Below are 19,991 nucleotides of genomic sequence, written 5' to 3' on the forward strand. Positions count from 1 at the left end.
AGGCAGATATAGACACCTACAATCTAGGTGCCTCCCAGAAAGACTCTGCACCAGGAATCCCATCCTCTCCTTCCTCCCAGCTCTCTGCCCTAGTTCACAGCCCCCTCCCAGGCCCTGCATCCCCTCCTACCCACTCCCTCTAGGTCAGAATCCTCTCTTGCAACCATTCTACCTCCCAGACCCTGCACCCTAATTTCCTACCCTGAACTCCCTCCTGCACCAAACCTCATCCCAGACCTTACAACTCCTCCATTAATATCATAGAAGAGTGCGGCTCGTGACCACTTTCCAAATTCTTGGAGTGGCTCCCCATCAAAAATTATTGCCCGTCCTTGGACTAATCCCTACCAGTCCTGGTTTCACACTGTGCTTTGGAAGCGGTCAGCAGATCTGACTCCTTCTCTCCCCACCCCAACAGTGGCCCTGTACTTCTATTGGCAGGAACCACAGTCAATGGAACCCGTGGGTTTGATGCTGAGGATGAGAGCAATGCATGGAGCCTCCTAATCCCTCCAGTATGGAACCAGGACTGTCAGCGAGCCTGCCTTAGCCCTGCTGACCTGGAGCTTCCCAAGTAAGCCTGAGCCTCAGCTCCCATGCCCTGACTCTGAGCCATCTGTATCCCTCACCCTTATCCGAAGCCCCACCCCAGAGCCCACAACCCCAGTCAGAGCTTCATCCCCCCTATACCCTAACTCCCGCCTTAACTCAAAGCCCCATCCCATACTGCAAATCCCCATCTACCAGCCCAGAGCCTGCTTCTGCAGCCTGAACCCCTCATTTGTGGTTCCAACCCATTGCTCCCAGTTAGAGCCCTTACACCCTCCTGCATCCCAACCCTCTGCCCCAGAGTGAAAGTGAGTCAGGGTGGGGAAGAGTGAACCACCGAAGAAGGGGGAATGCACTGGGAGGGGATGTTCCCTCTAATTTTTCCATACATGTGTGGAATAACTGTTATGTACCCCAAGGTATGTGTGGATGTGCACCACTGATATAAACACATGCTGCTGGATGTGGGCACTCTGCTGTGAAGCATTTGAATCTCTCCTGGGCATCCACCCAAACACTCAGCTTTCAGGGAACACTGGTTGGGAGCGGGTCCTTGGGAAGGAGTGGGATAGGGGCATTCCTCAAGGAAGGGGTGGGCCTTGGGCAGGCCTGGGCAAAATACAAGCTGCAGGCCAGATCCAGCCTGCGGAGGAAGCGGGGAGCCCCAGGCAGGCTCCCTGGCATGCCCTGCATGCAGTGCAGAAATGCGGCTGCTGGGCTCCGTTTCTGTTGCAAAACTGGAGGGGAGAAGGGAAGCTTCAGGAGCCACCCTCACCCCTAGCACAATCCCATTGGCCAGTTTCTGGCCAGAAACCAGCGTATGGGGGCTGTTTGTTTGAATAACAGGCAGCCAAGAAGAGCCACGCCCCCTCTCCTTGGCTCAGTTATTCACTGAAGCACATGGTCAGGCAAGCAGGCAGGCTGGGAAACATTTTAAGCACTGAAAGCCTTAGCTCTGCAGGCGGGCAGGCAGGCTGGCTTGTGTAGCCTGGGAAGGAGTTTTAGTAAAATTTGAATGGGTAAGGCTTGCCAATCTGACCAGAAATTCTAAGTTCGTCCTCTCTATTCCAGGTTACAATGCAGTGGACCCATAAGATTCCCCCTCTTGAGGGCCAGCAAGCGATCGATAGCAATGACACCTTAAGTCAGGAAATGAAATAGAAAACAATTTTATTGCTAAAGGGAAGACAATGATAATCACCATGATGAATATAGCGGCAAAAACATAAATCACTTGGATTCCTTCCCCAGATGTCATGAACACAATCAAATTAAAACTTATCTAAGTATACAAAGAGTAATCATATAACAATATTCTCTACCCACAAGATCTTAAAAACTCCAAGGCTGGACGGGGACGGACCAGCCTTCTTGGCCTGGAAGGCCTTGGAGTAGGTGGTAGTGAAATTCCTAAAAGCAAACTTAAGCAAAATTAAAGAAGCAAGAAAGCAGTAAAAAGATAGAATAGATGTAAATATTTAGTTTCTGACCTGACCAAAAAGAAAAAAACACTTTGGAGTGGGCTTCTGTCAGCAATGGCTGAGGCAGCAGCCCTGATCTCCCAAATCTCTAGACCTAAATCCCCCTTTTGGTGCCAAAATGTTCTCGATGTTCAACCCCTTGTCCATAGTTGGGCTTGGTCCTCTAAGATTTCTGAGGGTACCATCTCTAATTGGAGAAAATATTTGGGAACTCATGAATATGCATCAGATATGACTGACGCTTTCTGGGATGGCCTCCCAGGACTGCTAAGAAAAGGCGGGAACTTAGACATCTGGGGTGTCTATTGCACAGGAAATTTGAAATGACAGTTATCACCATGTTAGCAGGTTTTCTTGCAAATTCAGAGAAAAATTTAATAATAGCCTATTGTGCCAGCCACAAAACTCTTGCCTCACACATCTTATGGAAAATAACAAGAAAAACATTAAATATTAACTAACTACCATACTTCTGCTATAAGCAATAACACAGAAAATTAATTCTGAAGGCACCTTGCATTATCAGCCTATTCAAATCTACATAAAAGAAAAAAATAAAATAGAACATCAATTAGTAGGCAGATATCATTTGCAGGCAGTCCCCGACTTACGCGGATCCGACTTATGTCGGATCCACACTTACGAACGGGGCTTTCTCGCCCTGGAGCTCACAGGCAGCGGTCAGCCACCTCGAACTCCGGGGTGAGAAAAGCTGCTCCCGGTGCCCCTGGTCTGCTGGGGACCGTCTCCAGCAGACCAGGGGCATCGGGAGCAAAGCCGCAGCCCCGGCGGGTTTGCTCGCGGTGCCCCTGGTCTGCTGGAGACGGTCCCCAGCAGACCAGGGGCACCGCGAGCAAACCCGCAGCCGTGGCAGGGTCCCGCGCTTCTGAGGCTTTGGCTACTGGCTGTTAAGTCTCCTGGCCACAGCCTGCCTCTGGCACCCCAGCCCCATCCCATTCAACATACCCAAACACTCTGTGCCCCTCTTGCACCCATCCGCCTCCCAGATCTGGCACCCCTATCTCCTGCCCCAGGTCACAATCCCCTTCTACCCGAAGTCACATCCCAAACCTCTGCACTCCAGTCCGTTGCTCTAGATCACAACCATCTCCTTCACCCAAACTCCCTCCCCAATCCCATTCTCCCTCCTGCACCCCAGTCCTTACCCCAAGCTCCCCTCTTCACCTAACCTCCATCCCAGACCCTGGAATTCCTCCATTAATATCCTGGAAGAGGCGGCTCTCGACCACTTTCCAAAATCTTGGAGTGGCCCCTTCTAAAAAATTAGTGCCCACCCTTGGCCTAGGGTGTTCAGTTTTGTGTGAGTAGAAAGTTGGCAATCCTGGTTCACAGACTATGGCTCCTTATCTTTAAATCCTAAGAAAAGTAAATTGATTTTAAATGACATACCACAGTAATTCTGCAAAACACTGAGGCCCAAATCCTCAAAGGGAATTAGGCGCAAAATACTTCTAAAGATCTGGACCTAATTAAATCAATACAGGTTTACAGGCTAAAGCCATAATAAATAAAAGAACAAAGAAAAGAAGATTGGAGGCTGGTGTCACCTGAGGACAGAGTTAAGGTTGTTCAACAGCCTGTCAAGTCATACAGTGGGTTAGCTTCAGTCTATATAAGTTAACAGTTGAATTTAATAGTCCTTTGGGGAAAGGAACCAGAAAACATCCTCATTCCTAAGTACCTATAAATTAAGTATGATCAATATAAGGTTCTGACCTCCCCACACAACTATGCAAGGTTCACTAGCCAGCACTGAATCAAAAGCTTCCTTCCTTAGGTGATCATTTTTATACTGTCTCCTGTGCCTTAGGCTCCCATTTGTTAACTTGCTGCACCTGTGCCTATAGCAGAACTTGGGCACTCTAGCTCTTCCAGCCAATAGTAACAAAATAATCAAGAACAGACGTTCTTACAGAGGTGTACATACTTGCCCTTTTCAGAGTCTTTTGGGCAGAATAGAAAGAAAACAAAAGAAAGCAGTCCATAACAATTTACATATATCATGGTCACTCATATCACACAAAGCTAAAACATCCAGAACAGGAAACAACTAAATCTATAAGCCAAAAAATAATGCAAGCAGCATCTAAAAAGAGAGACTGAGCATTCTGTGTCACTGTTTTAAACATGGATCATTATCTCTATTTAAAAGAGTTTTTAACCTTCACTACAACTGAATATAAGGGTTATTTTTGCCCAGGAACATATGTACATTAAACACTTGCCCCACCCTTGCCGCTTCGTATGGAACCCCTGGCTTGTACTAAGGTCTATAAGAAGATACACTTGATCAAAATTAATTTTAAATATCCCGTATAAGCATTTTCTATTCTGCAGTGTACTTTCCCACATGGTGAGCCGCAACAGTTTTCAGCATCTAAAGAGAATTTGTGAGCGCAAGTTATTCCAGCTAAGGTTCAGGATCTTATGTATAATAATATTTGTTCCCTATCGATTTGTTTCAAATGGTAATCTGGTAAGAATGTACATGTTTTATTAAACGTTTTTTTGGCTTCATGCCTCTTCCATTTCATGATTTGCAGTCATAACTGTGGAAGACACATTGATCATGAGATCTGTATTTTCCACTGACTGGAAAAAAAAAAGTCAGCTAATTCAACTGTTAAGTATGGATTCTGCAACCAGACCCCCAAATAACGTGTAAGTTTATTCCACATTTTGTACATTCACAGTGTAGAACAGAAAGCAAAATCTGTCCCTGTCATGATCATGAGGGTTAGTCCCCAGGATACTGGCTAAGGGGTTAATTAGGTCCCTTACCTAAACCAGGTGGCAGGCAGCCAATAGAAATGTAGGTAGGAATTTCAAACTGGGACAAAGGAATTTTTGGGTTTTTCCCTCCTTTGTCTCTGGGGCAGTTCCTCTCCAGTTACTGAGAGAGACAGACATATCTCTCTCTCTCTCTCTCTCCATTTTTCACTTTCTGTAAGTAGGGTAAAGTTTAGATAAATCTGATAGGTTTTAATGTTTTATGGTTGGGAAATGGGATCTGATGTCGGTGCACATTTAAAAATTGTTTTGGCTTCCCTTTGTAACTAAGTTCTAGGCCCATAGCAGAGTTTCTCCATGAGTATATTATTTTGCTACTTTTCCATCTAGTCATTATGCTTCCAACAGGAATATTGTGATGGTAATAAAAGTTCTTTCTCTTTTATTTTTATTAACCTGGTATTGGTTAATTTTTGTGTCCTGGTTTGTACTTTGGGGTGAGATTTCCAAAGTGGTCTCTCCCCTAATTTCTTTAGCATATTTTGGTGGTGGCAGTGGAGATTTTATTCCCAAAATCTAGGTTAAGATTTTGGGGGGAAGTTTTATACCAAAGCCCAGTAGATAAGGTTTTGGGATACTTTTGCTGGCCCCCACTTCTGCATTTATCATGCCAGAGTGAGGAAGGAGCCATGACAGTCCCACAACTTTCTTGCCTTAACTTTTCTATTTCAATGTCTATTTGGAGGTGAGCAGGGCGGCATGGTCAGAAGAAAGGGTCAGAAAGATGATTTTAGCAGCAGTGTTTTCAATGGACTTAAGAGCAAAATGAATGTCAGGAAGGCCAAAGATAAGGTGGTCACAGTAATAAAGAAGGAGAGATCATGAAGGCCTAGATGAGAATTTTAACAGTGTGGCTAGAAAGGAAAGGAATCTCAGTAGCATTGTCTCAGCAGAGGGAAGTTCTGAACAAACCTGGTTGTACAATGTGTAGAAGAGAAAGAAAAGGAATCAAGAATGACACCTAGTTTATGGGTCTACATGACAGACGATGCTCATGTAGTTAACAGTGATGGAAAAAGAGAGAATGGGAAGATAAAAAGTTCAGCTTTTGCCATGATTCGCTTAGGTTTATTCTAAGTTTTGTAGGTCACCGCTCATTGAGTGAATTTAAAATATAGCTTCAAAAAACAATGTTCTGGCCTATCCATCCAACCATGTCACCCTCTTTTTGGAAAATGAAAAAGGAAACTTACTGAGAGACAGGCTGAGATGTGTACAAATATATGTATGCTTATTAAAGTTATGTAAATACTCAATTTATATAGATTAATGACTACGGGAGACTGCAACTACATTATCACTGTCAAAAGTAGAATTCTAACCAAATAACGAGCATGTCCTGCAAAGCACACAGCTCCTTCAATCTGCAATTAACTTAAGAGAAGTTGTAGGCATTCAGTACCATGCAAAACGTTAGACCAAATAGGAATAGCCGGAACCTTGCCACCAAGACTGCTTAAAGGTATAATATAAATGAATATGCTCTGTCAGACAAAAATATTTCTCATGCATTATTTGCTGAAGAAATTATGATCTGAAGCAGAAAGATTTTGATACCTATAATGCAGCTGAGAAAATACTTATAATGCTTACAAATATTGATAAGATCTAGTAGCTGTATAGCTATGTCTTCTAAATAACCCTTTGAGAATTAAAATTAAAGTTAGGGAAAAAGCTGAAGGCTTACATATTTAAAGCTTAGTCCTGTCTTTTCCTGTACCTATGTACATTTGGTACTACATGGCCAAATGGGTGTCATAACCTAACTTGCCACGGTCAAGGAGGAGGTGTGAGGGAAGTGAGGGAAGCCACATGTAGTGAACAAGGACATCTGGGTAAGTATTTATTTACTTAGATTTCTGATGCACAAGAGAGGTGTGTATTCATATACATACAATATTTCAATTTGGCTCAATGGCCATTTTAATTATCATTCATATCTTACCAACCAATACAATGGCTCCCCTTAATTTACTACCACAGAGAGATCCTGAATAAATACAGAAGTCGTTGCAGTAAGCATTGAACTTCAGCAGCCTCAGGCACTGTAGAACTGATGTGAGAAGTGAGTTGCTAAGCCTAGGTCTCCACACTGAAAGCTTCATGCCTCCTGCCTCCCTCCCAGATTTAAGCCTGGAATATGTTAGCTTGAGCACTTCAGCTGAGTTCAACCACTGCAATACCACACAAGGACAGAGGCTGTCTCTAAAGTATGCCTCTGTAACAACATATCTGGGCATAACAGCTTACAGGGACTGCCTGAGGGCTGTAGCAGCCTATATAGAGCATTCTTTAGAGTGAAATTGGCAAGGCCAAACCTGAATCTGACCACTTTGTATGCTAGCATCACAGCAGGCAGCAGTGATCAGCCAAGAAGACATCATGTGCTCCTGCCTAGAGCAGAAGCCACACAGAGTTAGATGTACATTTTGGCAGCCTATTTTAAACCATTCCATCCAGTTAGTACAGGATGACTTGTGCCATGTTCACTGGTTACATGCCAATGCACTGGCTTTCCTCAGTCAGTGTTTAGTTCTTATTGTATTACTGTATATCTTAATTGAATTAACACAAAAACCTCAAAATCTCTGGAAAGGGCATGTTCCAGTGAAAAATCTCCATGAGCCATGCCAATTTTGAAGAGCTATTTGTCCTTAGCAAATGCTGACTTATAGAACTGAAAGCATTTAGAGGGCAGCATAACTTGTTGCTTCAACTCATGATAGTATGGCCAAAAATAGCAACAAGACTTGGAACATCAACCTTTTACAAACTAAAGTTTTCCACTTGGAAGGTCAATAAATGATTTTATAGGACAGGATAGAATGTGCAGATGTTAGGAGATAACTGCCACTCTGAGGCATGTGGTTTTATCTCAATAATGCCACAGCCTGCAATATATTATTTTTTGTACAGGAGTGCTTCAGAACATTTGGAAAAGAAGAACACAGTCTGGCAGTGATTTAGGGTATAGCTAGTACACGATAGATATGATTATTGCAACTTGGTTTTAAGGCAGTGACTTATTTGCAGATGGAAGGTATCTAAGTACAGTATTTTCTTTCTTCACCTACAAAAGAGTAAACTTTGCTTAAGGAAAAAATAGCATGTGTTATACAGATAATAACCTGTACATCTCTAATATGACTAGAAATTAATTGCATACTCACATGGGGAAGTGTCCACAAACATAGGGTCTATGTTATGAAGCAGCTCCTTTCTAGGAGAAGGGCTTCCTTCACTAGAACAGAATTCATTGGGGAACATTAATTTCCTTCTTGAGTCCACTAGAAATCTGCATGTGCTATTTGAATACTTTCTTTTGTTATACATACAGGAAACAATGTTGTTCATTAACTATTAGAAAACCTTAAATTTGAAGTTTACCTACTGATCCAGTAGCTATAACATTTTAGCCTAATCCTATGCCTCCAAGGTCATGTTAGCAGTCCCAAAGAAGTCAGGGGGAGGGGCTATTAATGTTCATAAGGGAGGCAGGATTGGACCTATACATATTAAGCAAATATTACACTGAAAACAACCAACATTCCTTAAGTCCATATCTATGAAAAGCAGCATGCAAGCCACTTAGAAAGTCTGTTTTCATTATGGAAATTAAAATAAAAACATTCAACATACCACACTATTTTTAATAATAGAATAGTGAACTTCAAAGGCAGCAATTCAGATAGCATGTACATTATTTTATTGTAAGCAACAGCATTTAAAACACAAGTAAAGAATCTCTGACTTGAAACATCAGCTAGAACACAAACACAAGTAAGAGAACATTCAGTAGAAATCTTAAGATGTTAAAACTAAATGCAATTTCATTTTGGCAGAAAATGTTGTATAATTCAATATCAATACCAGCTAATTATAGAATTAGTATTTTCCCTCTTTGTATTATCTTTGGTAGATAAACATTCTGAATAAAAATGAAATGATAAATTACTGGTGGTATCAATTTGGAGAGTAAAGGGTATTTATTTGTATTACTTAACAAACCAACCATCTTCAATTAATATATAAGTAGAGTCCAATGTTAAAAATTTAATGTGCCAAAACTACCATGAAGGAAAGATTCCCCCACAATTCATCAAAAATGTTAGGCTTTTAATTTCTCATTAGTATCATACGTTGCACTCCTGATTAAGGAAATGGCCTCAACCTGGACACCATCCAGAAACTGCAATTAGGTTAGACTGCAACTCTTAAATGCCCACTTGTTAAATGATGCATTAAACAGAGTGAAAGCCTGTTAAATTCTTGCTCTGTAATTCATACCAGCTGCTAGTAAATGTCTGAGGTGGAGCTGAAGGTGTTGGGATTTACCTGAATGGTTTAGGATCTTATTGTCTGTGACTCTGCCTTCCTTCCTATGCAATAGCTCCACTGTTGCAATGAATAACAATGCCTGAGGAAAAAAAGACCTATCTTACAAGCTAAGAGACTACTTATAGGGCATTTTAGTCAAAACTCTTTGAAGAATCGCCTTTTGGCCCAACAAAGCTTGAAATGTTTATTCGGCCAGCCACACTACTAAGCCCATCTGTTTTACCTTTTGGCCATTTGGGAAGGGGGTCTGTTGATAGATTCTAGAGATGAAAGTCTAGAAGGGACTATTAGTTTGACCTCCTGTAGGTACTGTGTAATTTTGATGGCTCTTTTTGCACTCTCTCCCATTTTTCAACATTCTTTTTAAAAGGTAGACACCAGAACCCTGAAAAATATTCCAGTATCACTCTCAGCACTAGTGTATGCCAAGTTAATATCATCTCTCTACTCTTGACTCGCTGCTCCCCATTTATACATCTGTGGATTGCATTACCCCTTTATCCCATAGGATTGCCTGGAAGCTCTCATTGATGTGACTATGCACTATCACCCCTAAATCATTTTCACAGTCACTGTTCTCCAGGATACATTCTTCCATGCTGTATATACGGCACGTATTCCTCCTTCCTTGATGTATACAACTTTTCATTTGGCTGTATTAAAACACAATTTGTTTGAATGGGCACTGGTTCCCAAGCAATCCAGACTGTGTTATGCATGGGCATCTGGTAGCCTAGTCAGAGAAAGGCTTTGCCTTCCCAAACTGCCAGGCGTGGCCCTGCTCACACTCGGCCCCCTGAATGCCTGCTGTAGGCGTTCAGAGGGCAGAGTGTTGCTGCCCCCAGCACCTACACTCCCCAATGCTCCAGGGGCAGGGAAAGCTATAGACACACAGCCCTCTCCCTCCCTGGAGCTCTGGGCATGCTGCCCCATCTCCTACACTTCTCCCTGTGGTAATGGGGGGCAGGGCAATACTGCACTGACTGCCCATAGTGTTATGTAAATATCCTGTCTTCATTACTAAATATCGCTCCCTATTAATCTGTGTCACCTGCAAATTTTTTCAGTAACGACTTTAAATTTATTTTCAGATCACTGATAACGTTTAATAGAATTGTGGCTTGAACGAATCCTTGCCAAATTCCAATAGAAACACCACCTTTCAACGAGGATCCCCCACTGACATCTACTTTTTTGAGATGTCCGTTAACTAGTTCTTAATCCATTTAACCCAGGAGTGGGCAATAATTTTTGATGGGGGGGGGGGGAGGGCACTTCAAGATTTTGGTAAGCAGTCAATGGTTGTACTTTTCTATGGAGGGAGGATGGTGTCTGAGATTGAGGTTGGGTGAAGAAGGGAGCTTGGGGTAGGGAATAGGGTTGCAGGAGATGGTGTGGGGTCCGAGAGGGAGTTTGGATGATGGGGGGGGGGGGTGAGGTGGGGAATGTAACCCAGGGCAGGAGATTGGGGTATTGGAGGGAATAGATTCTATCCTAGGGTAGGAGTGTAAGAGGGGGTGCAGTGTCTCAGAAGGAGCTGTGACCTGAGAAATGGAGGGGTGCAGAGGGTTTGGGTGGGAACCTGGGGCATTAGAAGGTGGTGACCTTAGGCAGGGAGTTGGGGCTTGGGACAGGGTGGGGTGTCAGAGGCAGCTCTGACTGGAAGGCACTTAACTAGGCAGCTTCTGGCCAGCAGCCCAGAGGGCCACTTAGGCAGACTCCCTGACTACGGCAACCTCAGACCACTGAGGCAACCTCAGCAAGCAGCTCTCAGTATGGAGGCTAATGTGAGAGCTCTTGAGAAGACCAAGTCTGTAGGACAGTGAGACCAATTTGCTGCATGCATCACCATGGGGGGGAGGGGACAGTTATGGCATAGTGAGTGGAAAAGGTATGGAAGGAGGATCCAGTAGCTGCCTGTCATATCTCTTGCCAAGGAGCAGCCACAAGAAAAACCACCTGTGTGGAGTGGGCTGTGACTAATGTTGGATGGAAGCAATGGGAGATCCACTTGGAGCAGTGTTGAGAAGAAACAGTGCTCTGCGATGGCACTGAAGAGCCGGGGAGATGCTTGGAAGTTGTAGGTGGAGTGTAGATAAAAGGCTAACACTCTACAGACATCGAGGGAGTGGAATGCATACTCCACAGGGGAGGCATGTGGCTTAAGTACAAGAATGGAAGGTATATAATCTGGTTGAGAAACTTTTCTTTATGCACCCTCTCCACACCACTTGTGCTTTTATAGACCTCTATCATATCCCCCCTCAGTCTCCTCTTTTCTAAGCTGAAAAGTCCCAGTCTTTAGCCTCTCTTCATATGGGACCTGTTCCAAACCCCTGTTCCAGCATTACCTCCCTCAACCATGTTAGGTCAGATGAGAAGTTGTGCATAGCTGGGGATGTTCCTGCTTCTAAGAGTGCTTGTGTGGAGCATCACCTCAAACCTGTTGTATGCCACCAGTCTAGTCTTCTGCTCTGGCACCTGGGCCATCTCCCTCACTGCTGTCAATACTGACAAGACCCTCCAGCCGGTCACGCACGTTCCAGGATGCTTAGCTCCACTGACACTGTTGGCGGAGTTCATGCTGCCTTACACTGCCTCTCACCTGCGACCTGTGCTCCGGACCACCACCTCTTCCTAGACTCCCCTATTCAGGGGATAAGACCCTTGTTCCCCATCCTTCACTGACTCTGGTGATGTATGAGCCCCTTCTACTTATTGGCCATCCTCTCGAACCTCATCTTGTACCAATGGTTGTGCTGGCACCAATGAACCCACTTCTACTGGATCCTTCTTCAGAATCTGGATCCTTCTTCAGAATCTAAGTGATACTCTGACCTGGACATAACTTTCTCTCCTGTCTAGTCCTACAGCCCAAACTCTTGGCACTAGTCCCATGGTTTTGCTATCTTTGGGCACCACTGATGCCTGGCAATCCCTATGCCTGGCCCAACTGGCCTACTTGGGACCCTTACCGTGATTGCATCACTGCCCGTCTCTTACCTATTCCACCACCTTCCATGAGGAGCCTCTGGATCCTCCTGCTGTGTCTAGCTGACAACCATGCTCAGTACCAGAGCTTGTGTTGTCACATGGCTGCTGAGCTTAATTTTCTACTTGAGGATGTTCAGGACTCCCAGGCCAAATCCTTGACATTCTCAAGTCTTTGGGGCCTTTCTGTACCGCTGTGCTCATCCACAAAGCCATCTTATAGCCAGCCTTCTGTGCCTCTAAGTTGAAGTGGGTGGAATGTCCCTAATTTGTGCTTTCTATGGGTATGGACTTTCTCTTTACCCACCCTCTGCCCAACTCCCTTCTAGTCCATGTGGCCACTGAACATACCCATCAGCAGCACTTTAAATCCACCCTTCCTGACCATACTCTCAGAAGTTGGAATTCCTGGACCTTGAGATACTTGTCTGTAGGTCTATAATTCCTCATAGCCTGGTAGCTGGCAATCCTTGCAAAGTATGATCTCCTGTTCTGTTTCAAGCTGGTGGACTTTCAGGACTCTTTGCTTCTGGTAAAGCAATGTGATTTGCAGCATCTGTTGGATGAGGGCAAAGCTGCTGGACAAGGTAGCTGATGTTGATGCTCTCAACTCTGTGTCATGCTCTTCGGCATTCAGAGTGATGTTCCATCATGACTCTTGACTCCAGCTTAGCGATTTCCTTAAGGAGGTCCAGACAACATTTGTGGATCCACCCTCTGACAATCATAAGCTATTTAGTGACAAGACAGATGAGTCTCTCCTCTCGCTTAAGAGCTCCCATGCCACCCACTAGGCATTTAGACTTTGGCCCTAACCCACTGACAGCAACTCGTGTCCTTCTATTCTCTCCCTTTTGCCACTTATCCTTCAACAGCCACCTGATCAACCTCACTTCCCCCACATCCAGCAACTTCAACATATTTCTTCTGATGTTTCCACCTCCTGTCATCTTCTAAGTGACCCTTTTCTCAAGACCTGTGAACCTTCTACCATTCCTCAAGCCATACAATGAAACGGCTTTGGGGTCATCCTGCCTTTTTCATCCACATTCAAAGCAGAATTATCTCCAACTTTTTGGTGCTGGGCATCCTCCATCAGGGCAACCTTATCAAATTCTCCTTCCCTTCTCATTGTCATCCCCAATGGCCTCACTCCAGACCTTTCCCAGAACCATATCCTCTGAGAGGAAGTGACTGCTGCCCTCCAAAAGGATGCCATAGAACCTATGCCACATCACAACCATGGTCATGGTCATGGTTTTTATTCCCCCTTGTTCTTGTCGCCCCTCCCCCCCCCCAAAGGTGTTTTCTTCATCCCATTTGGATCTCCACTCACTGAGTTTTGCCCACGAAAGCTCATGATCTTATATATTTGTTAGTCAATGAAGCAGGGTTTTAAATATTTTTTGAGGAGTAATGTTAGTTTGTACCAAGGGGTTTGGTTCGAACTAACACATCCCGGCGCACACTTTCACTTTTGAAACAGCTGGCATTCGGAGTAACACGCCAGCGAGATCATGCTGATGAAGCACAGGATATTTAAATCCCTGTTTCATTGACTATTTCGAATGCCTGCATTTGCATCCCTAGTTCGAACTAGGGTACAAGTGTAGACCTACCCTAAGGTGCCACAGGACTCCTTGTTGTTTTCAAAGTTACACAGTAACATGACTACCACTCAGACTTCCAGAACACAAGTTTTGCTTCAGAATAGTCAGTCACCTCCTTATTGTCCGTCCGTCTCCCGCCCCCTCATGGCACTTGGTTTGTGGCTTTCAGTATGAAAGACACATACCCTCACATAGACATCCACCTGGCTCATCGCAAATTCCTCTAGTTGAAGATGGGGAGTTCCCATTACCGATTTGTGTGTCTTTCCCTTCAGCATCAGCACTGCCCTCAATGTCTTCACGAAGTTCTTCATGGTCATGGCAGCCTACAGGCACTACCTGGAGTTTCCCATCCGGGACAGCTGGCTCCTTGCAGTGTCCTCTTGCTCCCTTCTTCTTTCTACTATCCATGTTATCCTTATAGCTACCTCCTGGCCTTGCCAGTGTTGGTACACTAATCTTATAGGGTATGTCTGAACTACAGCACTAATTCAAACTAACTTAGTTCGAATTAACTAATTCGAATTAAGCTAATTCGAACTAGTGCATCTAGACCTAAAAACTAGTTCAAATTAGCGTTTTGCTAATTTGAACTAGCATGTCCACATTGAGTGGACCCTGAACCGAGGTTAAGGATGGCTGGAAGCAGTGCCGGCAGGGCATCAGATTAGGACTTGGAGCGTGGAGCTGCTGTCTCAAGCTAGCCGAGGGCTGTGCTTAAAGGGACCCGACCCCCACCCCGGACAGACAGTTCTCAGGGGTTACCCGCTCGCTTGTCTGGGAAAAGGAGGTAGGATAGGGGAGGGCAACTAAAATGATCAGAATAACTAACATTATTCTGAAATAACATAGTCCGGGGCTGTGTCTACATTGGCAGCAAAATCTTGCCACCTGTCTACACTGGCCGCAAGTATTTGCACAAGAACACTGACACTGTAATGTACAAAATCAGTGGTTCTTGCGCAAATACTGTGACGCTCCCACTCAGGGATAAGCCCTCTTGCGCAAGAATACTTGCGCAAGAGGGCCAGTGTAGACAGCAACGTTAATTTCTTGCGCAAGAAAGCCCGATGGCTAAAATGGCCATCAGAGCTTTCTTGTGTAAGAGAGCATCTACGCTGGCACGGATGCTTTTGCACAAAATCTTTTGTACAAAGGCACATGCCAGTATAGATGCTCTCTTGCGCAAATACTTTTAATGGAAAAACTTTTCTGTTAAAAGTATGTGTGCAAAATCATGCCAGTGTAGGCACAGCCCACGTCTACACTATAAGCAGTTATTTCGACATAATATTGAGCTGTATGGCTTCTTACTCTGACTCCTGTAACCCTCATTTTACGAGCAGTAAGGGAAGCTGGAGGAAGAGTGCTCTCTCAGACTTCCTGCTGTTAAACAGTGCCAAAAGCTGAAATAAGCTATTTCAACTTAAGCTACACGGTTGACATAGCTCAAGTTGCGTAGCTTATTTTGGCTTTAGCCCTGCTGTGTAGACGTGCCCTTAGTGAGTTAAGAATACCAAGGGGTTCCAAGTCTGCCAATGTGATGGTAAGACGGAACTGGAGTGGTGTCATTCCAATTCCCTCTTACCGCCACATAGGTAGACTTGGAACCTTTTGGATTCTTAACTCACTAAGGACACGTCTACACAGCAGGGCTAAAGCCAAAATAAGCTACGCAGTTTGAAGTCTTAGATGTGCCACTCTGTCAATGCACATCAACTATTATTACTGTGAACAGTTCTGGCTCCAACGCATGGTGTAAATGTGCACCCTCTTCTGGAATCCAGATACACACTGGCTTCAAAAAATTATAGGTGCCAAGGGCCCCTAATTTAAATTCTACCACACTATTAATTGATTATGAAATCATTAAATAACCTTTGGTATTATTTAAATACTTGTAAATTTAACCAAGTGAGAGTATGCATTACCAATGATCATTACTTACACAGTAGCAGAAAGCCAGCAACACTTAAGACCTTTTTTTGGAATGTGACTAGCTGCAGAAGCAGGAGGAAATTATACAGCATGAGGAAAGAAAGGGCAAAAGCATCTTCCTGGAGGAAGCAGGCAGACACCTGCCAAGGAGATGGTTGCCTATTGTGGCTCCTAAACTCCACTTGTATAGGGCTTAAAACTTCTAGAAAGGTTAGTGGTCACCATTCCCAGCTACAGGACTCCGTTCCTATATGGCTTACAGGGGTCTCAAATTCTTAGTTAACAGGCTATCCCCAGCTGGAGTGATTGCACAATCTGGCCCACCCAGGACTCTGTAGTTTTTGTCAGGGACATTGGGGTGTGTCTAAACTACATGGCTCTGTCGACGGAGCCATGTAGATTAGGCTGATCAGCAGAGGGAAATGAAGCTGCGATTTAAATAACCGCGACTTCATTTAAATTTAAATGGCTGCCGCGCTCTGCTGACCAGCTTCTGATCAGCTGTTTGTCGGCAGATCGGGGCAGTCTGGATGCGCCACGGTCGACAAGGAAGCCTTTGTTGACTGGCGCAGGTATGCCTCATGAAACCAGGTTTACCTGCGCCAGTCTACAAAGGTTTCCTTGTCGACCGCGGCGCATCCCGACTGCCCTGATCTTCCGACAAACAGCTGATCAGAAGCTGGTCGGCAGAGCACAGCAGCCATTTAAATGAAGCCGTGGTTATTTAAATCGCGGCTTCATTTTCCCTTTGCCAATCCGCCTAATCTACATGGCTCTGTTGATGGAACCATGTAATTTAGACACACCCTTAAGATCCATCTACACTGCACCATAGGTCAAAATAAGATACACAAATTGTGTAGCTCAAATTGCATATCTTATTTTGAAATATGAAAATAGTTTATTTTGAAAATTGTCACTATCTACACAGCACTTATTTTGAAATAAATCACTATTCCGAAGCATCCTTACTCCTTGTGGATTGAAGTTTACAGGGACATCAGAAGAGCGAGCCCGTTATAGTTAGAAATAACGGTGCGCTCAAAAGATGAGGAATAGCTATTTCGGGATACTTCTGGTATCCTGAAATAGCACTGCAGTACAGATGTTGCCTTAGCATCTACTCTGCACCTGTACTTTGAAGTAAGCAATGCAATTTGAGCTACACAAATTGCATAGCTTATATCACGTGTGTTTCGAAATTTGGCACTGTCTACACAGCACCATATTTCGAAATAGCACGCTATTCCAAAATATTCCTTAATCCTCATGGAACAAGGTTTACTGGAATGTCAGAACAGCATCCCTGTTATTTAAAAAGCTATTTCAAAATAATGGGTGCGCTGTCAAGAAGCGGAAAACGCTATTTCAAGATACTAGAAGTATCCTGAAATAGTGCTGCTGCCAAGATAGATGCACCCTAATTGAGTGCACAAGATAGCAAGGATATGCATCTGATGAAGCGGGTCTTTGCCCACGAAAGCTTATGCTCCAACACTTCAGTTAGTCTATAAGGTGCCACAGGACTCCTCACCGCTTTTTCAAGGATATGAAGGTTCATTTATGATTGTCTGAAATACCTTATCTTTGTATTTCAATATTTTCTAGTTATTTTGTAAGTTTTTAAAACTATAAATAAAGCTTAGAATTCTCTGGGCTTTAGGATACAGTTTAAGGTACAATGTTCTATTAAATTACATTCTCTCTTGGACACACACATGCACGCTTAAAAGGATGAGGTATTTCTGTAAAAAAACCAAAGGATTCTGTGCTAATTTATAAGTTTCAGAGGGCTAACTGAGTTATGAGAGAATATTGTATGGATGACCCTGCATTTTAAACCAAGGGATATTTTTAAAACTGAGTGAAAGGTTATTATTGTCTGGTGAATTTGAATACATATTTGTTTATGAATTTTAGCAGAACAGTGTTTTGTTTAAAGCAGGCAAAAAGTAGCCTTGGGAAAAAGTCCAAGGTTTTTCCAGAGTAAATTTTCTTTCTTGTTTTTGTTAATGACCTAATGTCACTAAGGATGTTTGTGTTTTTTGTTTTAAATGTCTTGCTACATATTATATTTCCCTGGATCATATTTCCTCACACTTCCGTATATTTAAAAAAAATATTATGACATACAGATTAAAGCTGAAGAAAATGATGTTTTAAGTGAAGTATTACAGTTCAACGAACTGTGAAAATCTCTTCCCGAGAAATATTTAGTCTGTGGGTTCATACATAACCATTCTTATTTAAGAATGTAATTTTAAATTCTTTTCTTTCCTGTGTCACAAGCAGCTGTAAACAAAGTTTACAGATTAAGAAAATTTATTTTTTTATTAACTGCTATTACGGAAGATACGCTCATATTCAAACATACTAATGTATTGTCATGCTCTAACCTGTAGCACAGCAACTGACCAGCACTGAGTCTCATTTTACAAATGACCTTCTTAAATTGCTAATTTTTTTTCATCCATTATAGGCTAGTAAGCACTAAAAATCAACAGATTTGAACTTTCTATTATAGTGGCTTTCAAACTTTTCTTCTCATGACGCAGTTGAAGAAAATTGTCAATGCCCATGACCTAACATATTTTGACTAGAGTGTGGGTTTCAGGGTGGGGCTGAGGATGAGACCTTTGGGCTGTAGGAGGGAGCTCCAGCTTGGGGGGAGAGGTCATGGCTGGGGCAGGAGGGGCTTACCTTGAGCAGCTCCCGGTCAGTGGTGCAGTGGGGGTGCTAAGGCAGGCTTCCTGCCTCTCCTGGCACCGCAGATTGTGCTGCATCCCAGAAGCAGTCAGCAGCAGGTTCCCAGACAATGCAAGAGTCCTGTGTGCTCTTCTCCTCCTCACCTAGGAGTCAGGCCTGTTGCCAGCTGCTTCTGGGGCACAGCGCAGTCTGTGGTGCTAGGACAGGCAGGTACCTTTCTTAATCACCTGATCATTCCGCAGTAATGAGACCCAGTGCTTGATACTCCACGATCTAGTTGTGACCAATAGTTTGAAAACCACTGTTCTACTAGATGTCAGTAAAGTCTTGTTTTGTCCAATATCCAACATTCAACTGTTATTTTGAGCTATAATCCTGAAATGTGATCTATTCATTGAGGAAAATGTGAAATTAAACATTTCTATTGTGGATCACCCACTGGGCAGTCTAACAATTCACAGAAACTATGTTAATTTCTTCTATGAAGAGTCATGTTACTTGGGAATGAGGTCTCCAACTTGGCAAAATCAAAGTAACCTGGGATCATACCAGATCTCTTTAGGTCCAGGAAGCCACCAGGTAAATTGGTATGGTGATGGGAGTTCAAATGGCAGCAATATGCAAATGACCTACAGCTCTACCAACCTTTCACAACATGTGACCATACTACCATGATAACCCAAAATCTGGACAAGATCAACTTAGGGAAGAGGAACAACTGACTGAAGCTGAACCCAAGCAAGGGAGAAGCACTAGTAGCACTTGTACTGATGGGCAGAAGAAAGTAGTTTCAGGAGTCTACAACCAGAGTGCAGTCTTCTTCAGTTGAAGATGCGAGCGCACACACAGCTAAAACATTCAGTCCGTAGCTGAGGAATGCTCCTGGATTCCTGGTCGATGCTGAGCTCTCACACTACAGCATTTGCATTAACGCACTTTCTCCTCATCTCCTCATCAACACAGGTCACTTTGATCACATCCGACCTGGTCCTGCATTTTTTTTATACTGGTTTCCCACAGAATATCTAATCAGTTGCAAGGGCCTGGGCCTTATCTTCAAAGTCCTTAATGGCTTTGGGCCAGCATATCTAATATATTCCCTAAAGCTCCAGAATCAAAACAATGGTAGACAGTGGAACCCTTTGACTCAGAGAAACCTTCAACCATAAGGTTAAAGTTAAGCTCTGACTTCTTCAGAAATTATAAGGGGCCAATCTGAGACTAGTTTCTGTGAGTTTGCCAAAGACCATGACACACCTTTGTATCTTCTGCTCCAAGTGCAAGGTAATTTATTATTATTATTTTTTTTTATCTGGCCATCTGACATATACAAAGCAGGGTTTAATTTTTAAACAAAACTGCATCAAAGAACAAAACCCTGCCCTACACACAATTTTTCCTCTCAGAGAATCATGTGCGACAGATAGCAGTCACATTGCTTAATGCTACTGGAACACTCTCAGATACCATGCAGATGAGTACAGTTTAAGAACCTACATCAAATAGAACAATCAGTTGCATTAGTTTTAGATTATTGAAAATGAACTAGTATGCCCCAAGTGCCGAT

General features: G+C 43.5%; 1 protein-coding gene across 2 annotated transcripts in view; it reads right to left on the reverse strand.

The window, feature by feature from the left end:
• Positions 1-19,991, reverse strand: part of ARSB (arylsulfatase B) — a 101,902-nt gene that overhangs the window by 23,098 nt on the left and 58,813 nt on the right. For both annotated transcript variants that reach the window (XM_014571538.4, XM_075932330.2), the window contains one exon: positions 8,012-8,082. In XM_014571538.4, coding sequence (XP_014427024.3) covers positions 8,012-8,082 — 71 coding nt within the window. The remainder of the gene's footprint in view (positions 1-8,011; positions 8,083-19,991) is intronic.

This window comes from Pelodiscus sinensis, chromosome 6, assembly GCF_052426305.1.
Source record: "Pelodiscus sinensis isolate ZL-2025 chromosome 6, ASM5242630v1, whole genome shotgun sequence".
Taxonomy (NCBI): Eukaryota; Metazoa; Chordata; order Testudines; family Trionychidae; genus Pelodiscus; species Pelodiscus sinensis.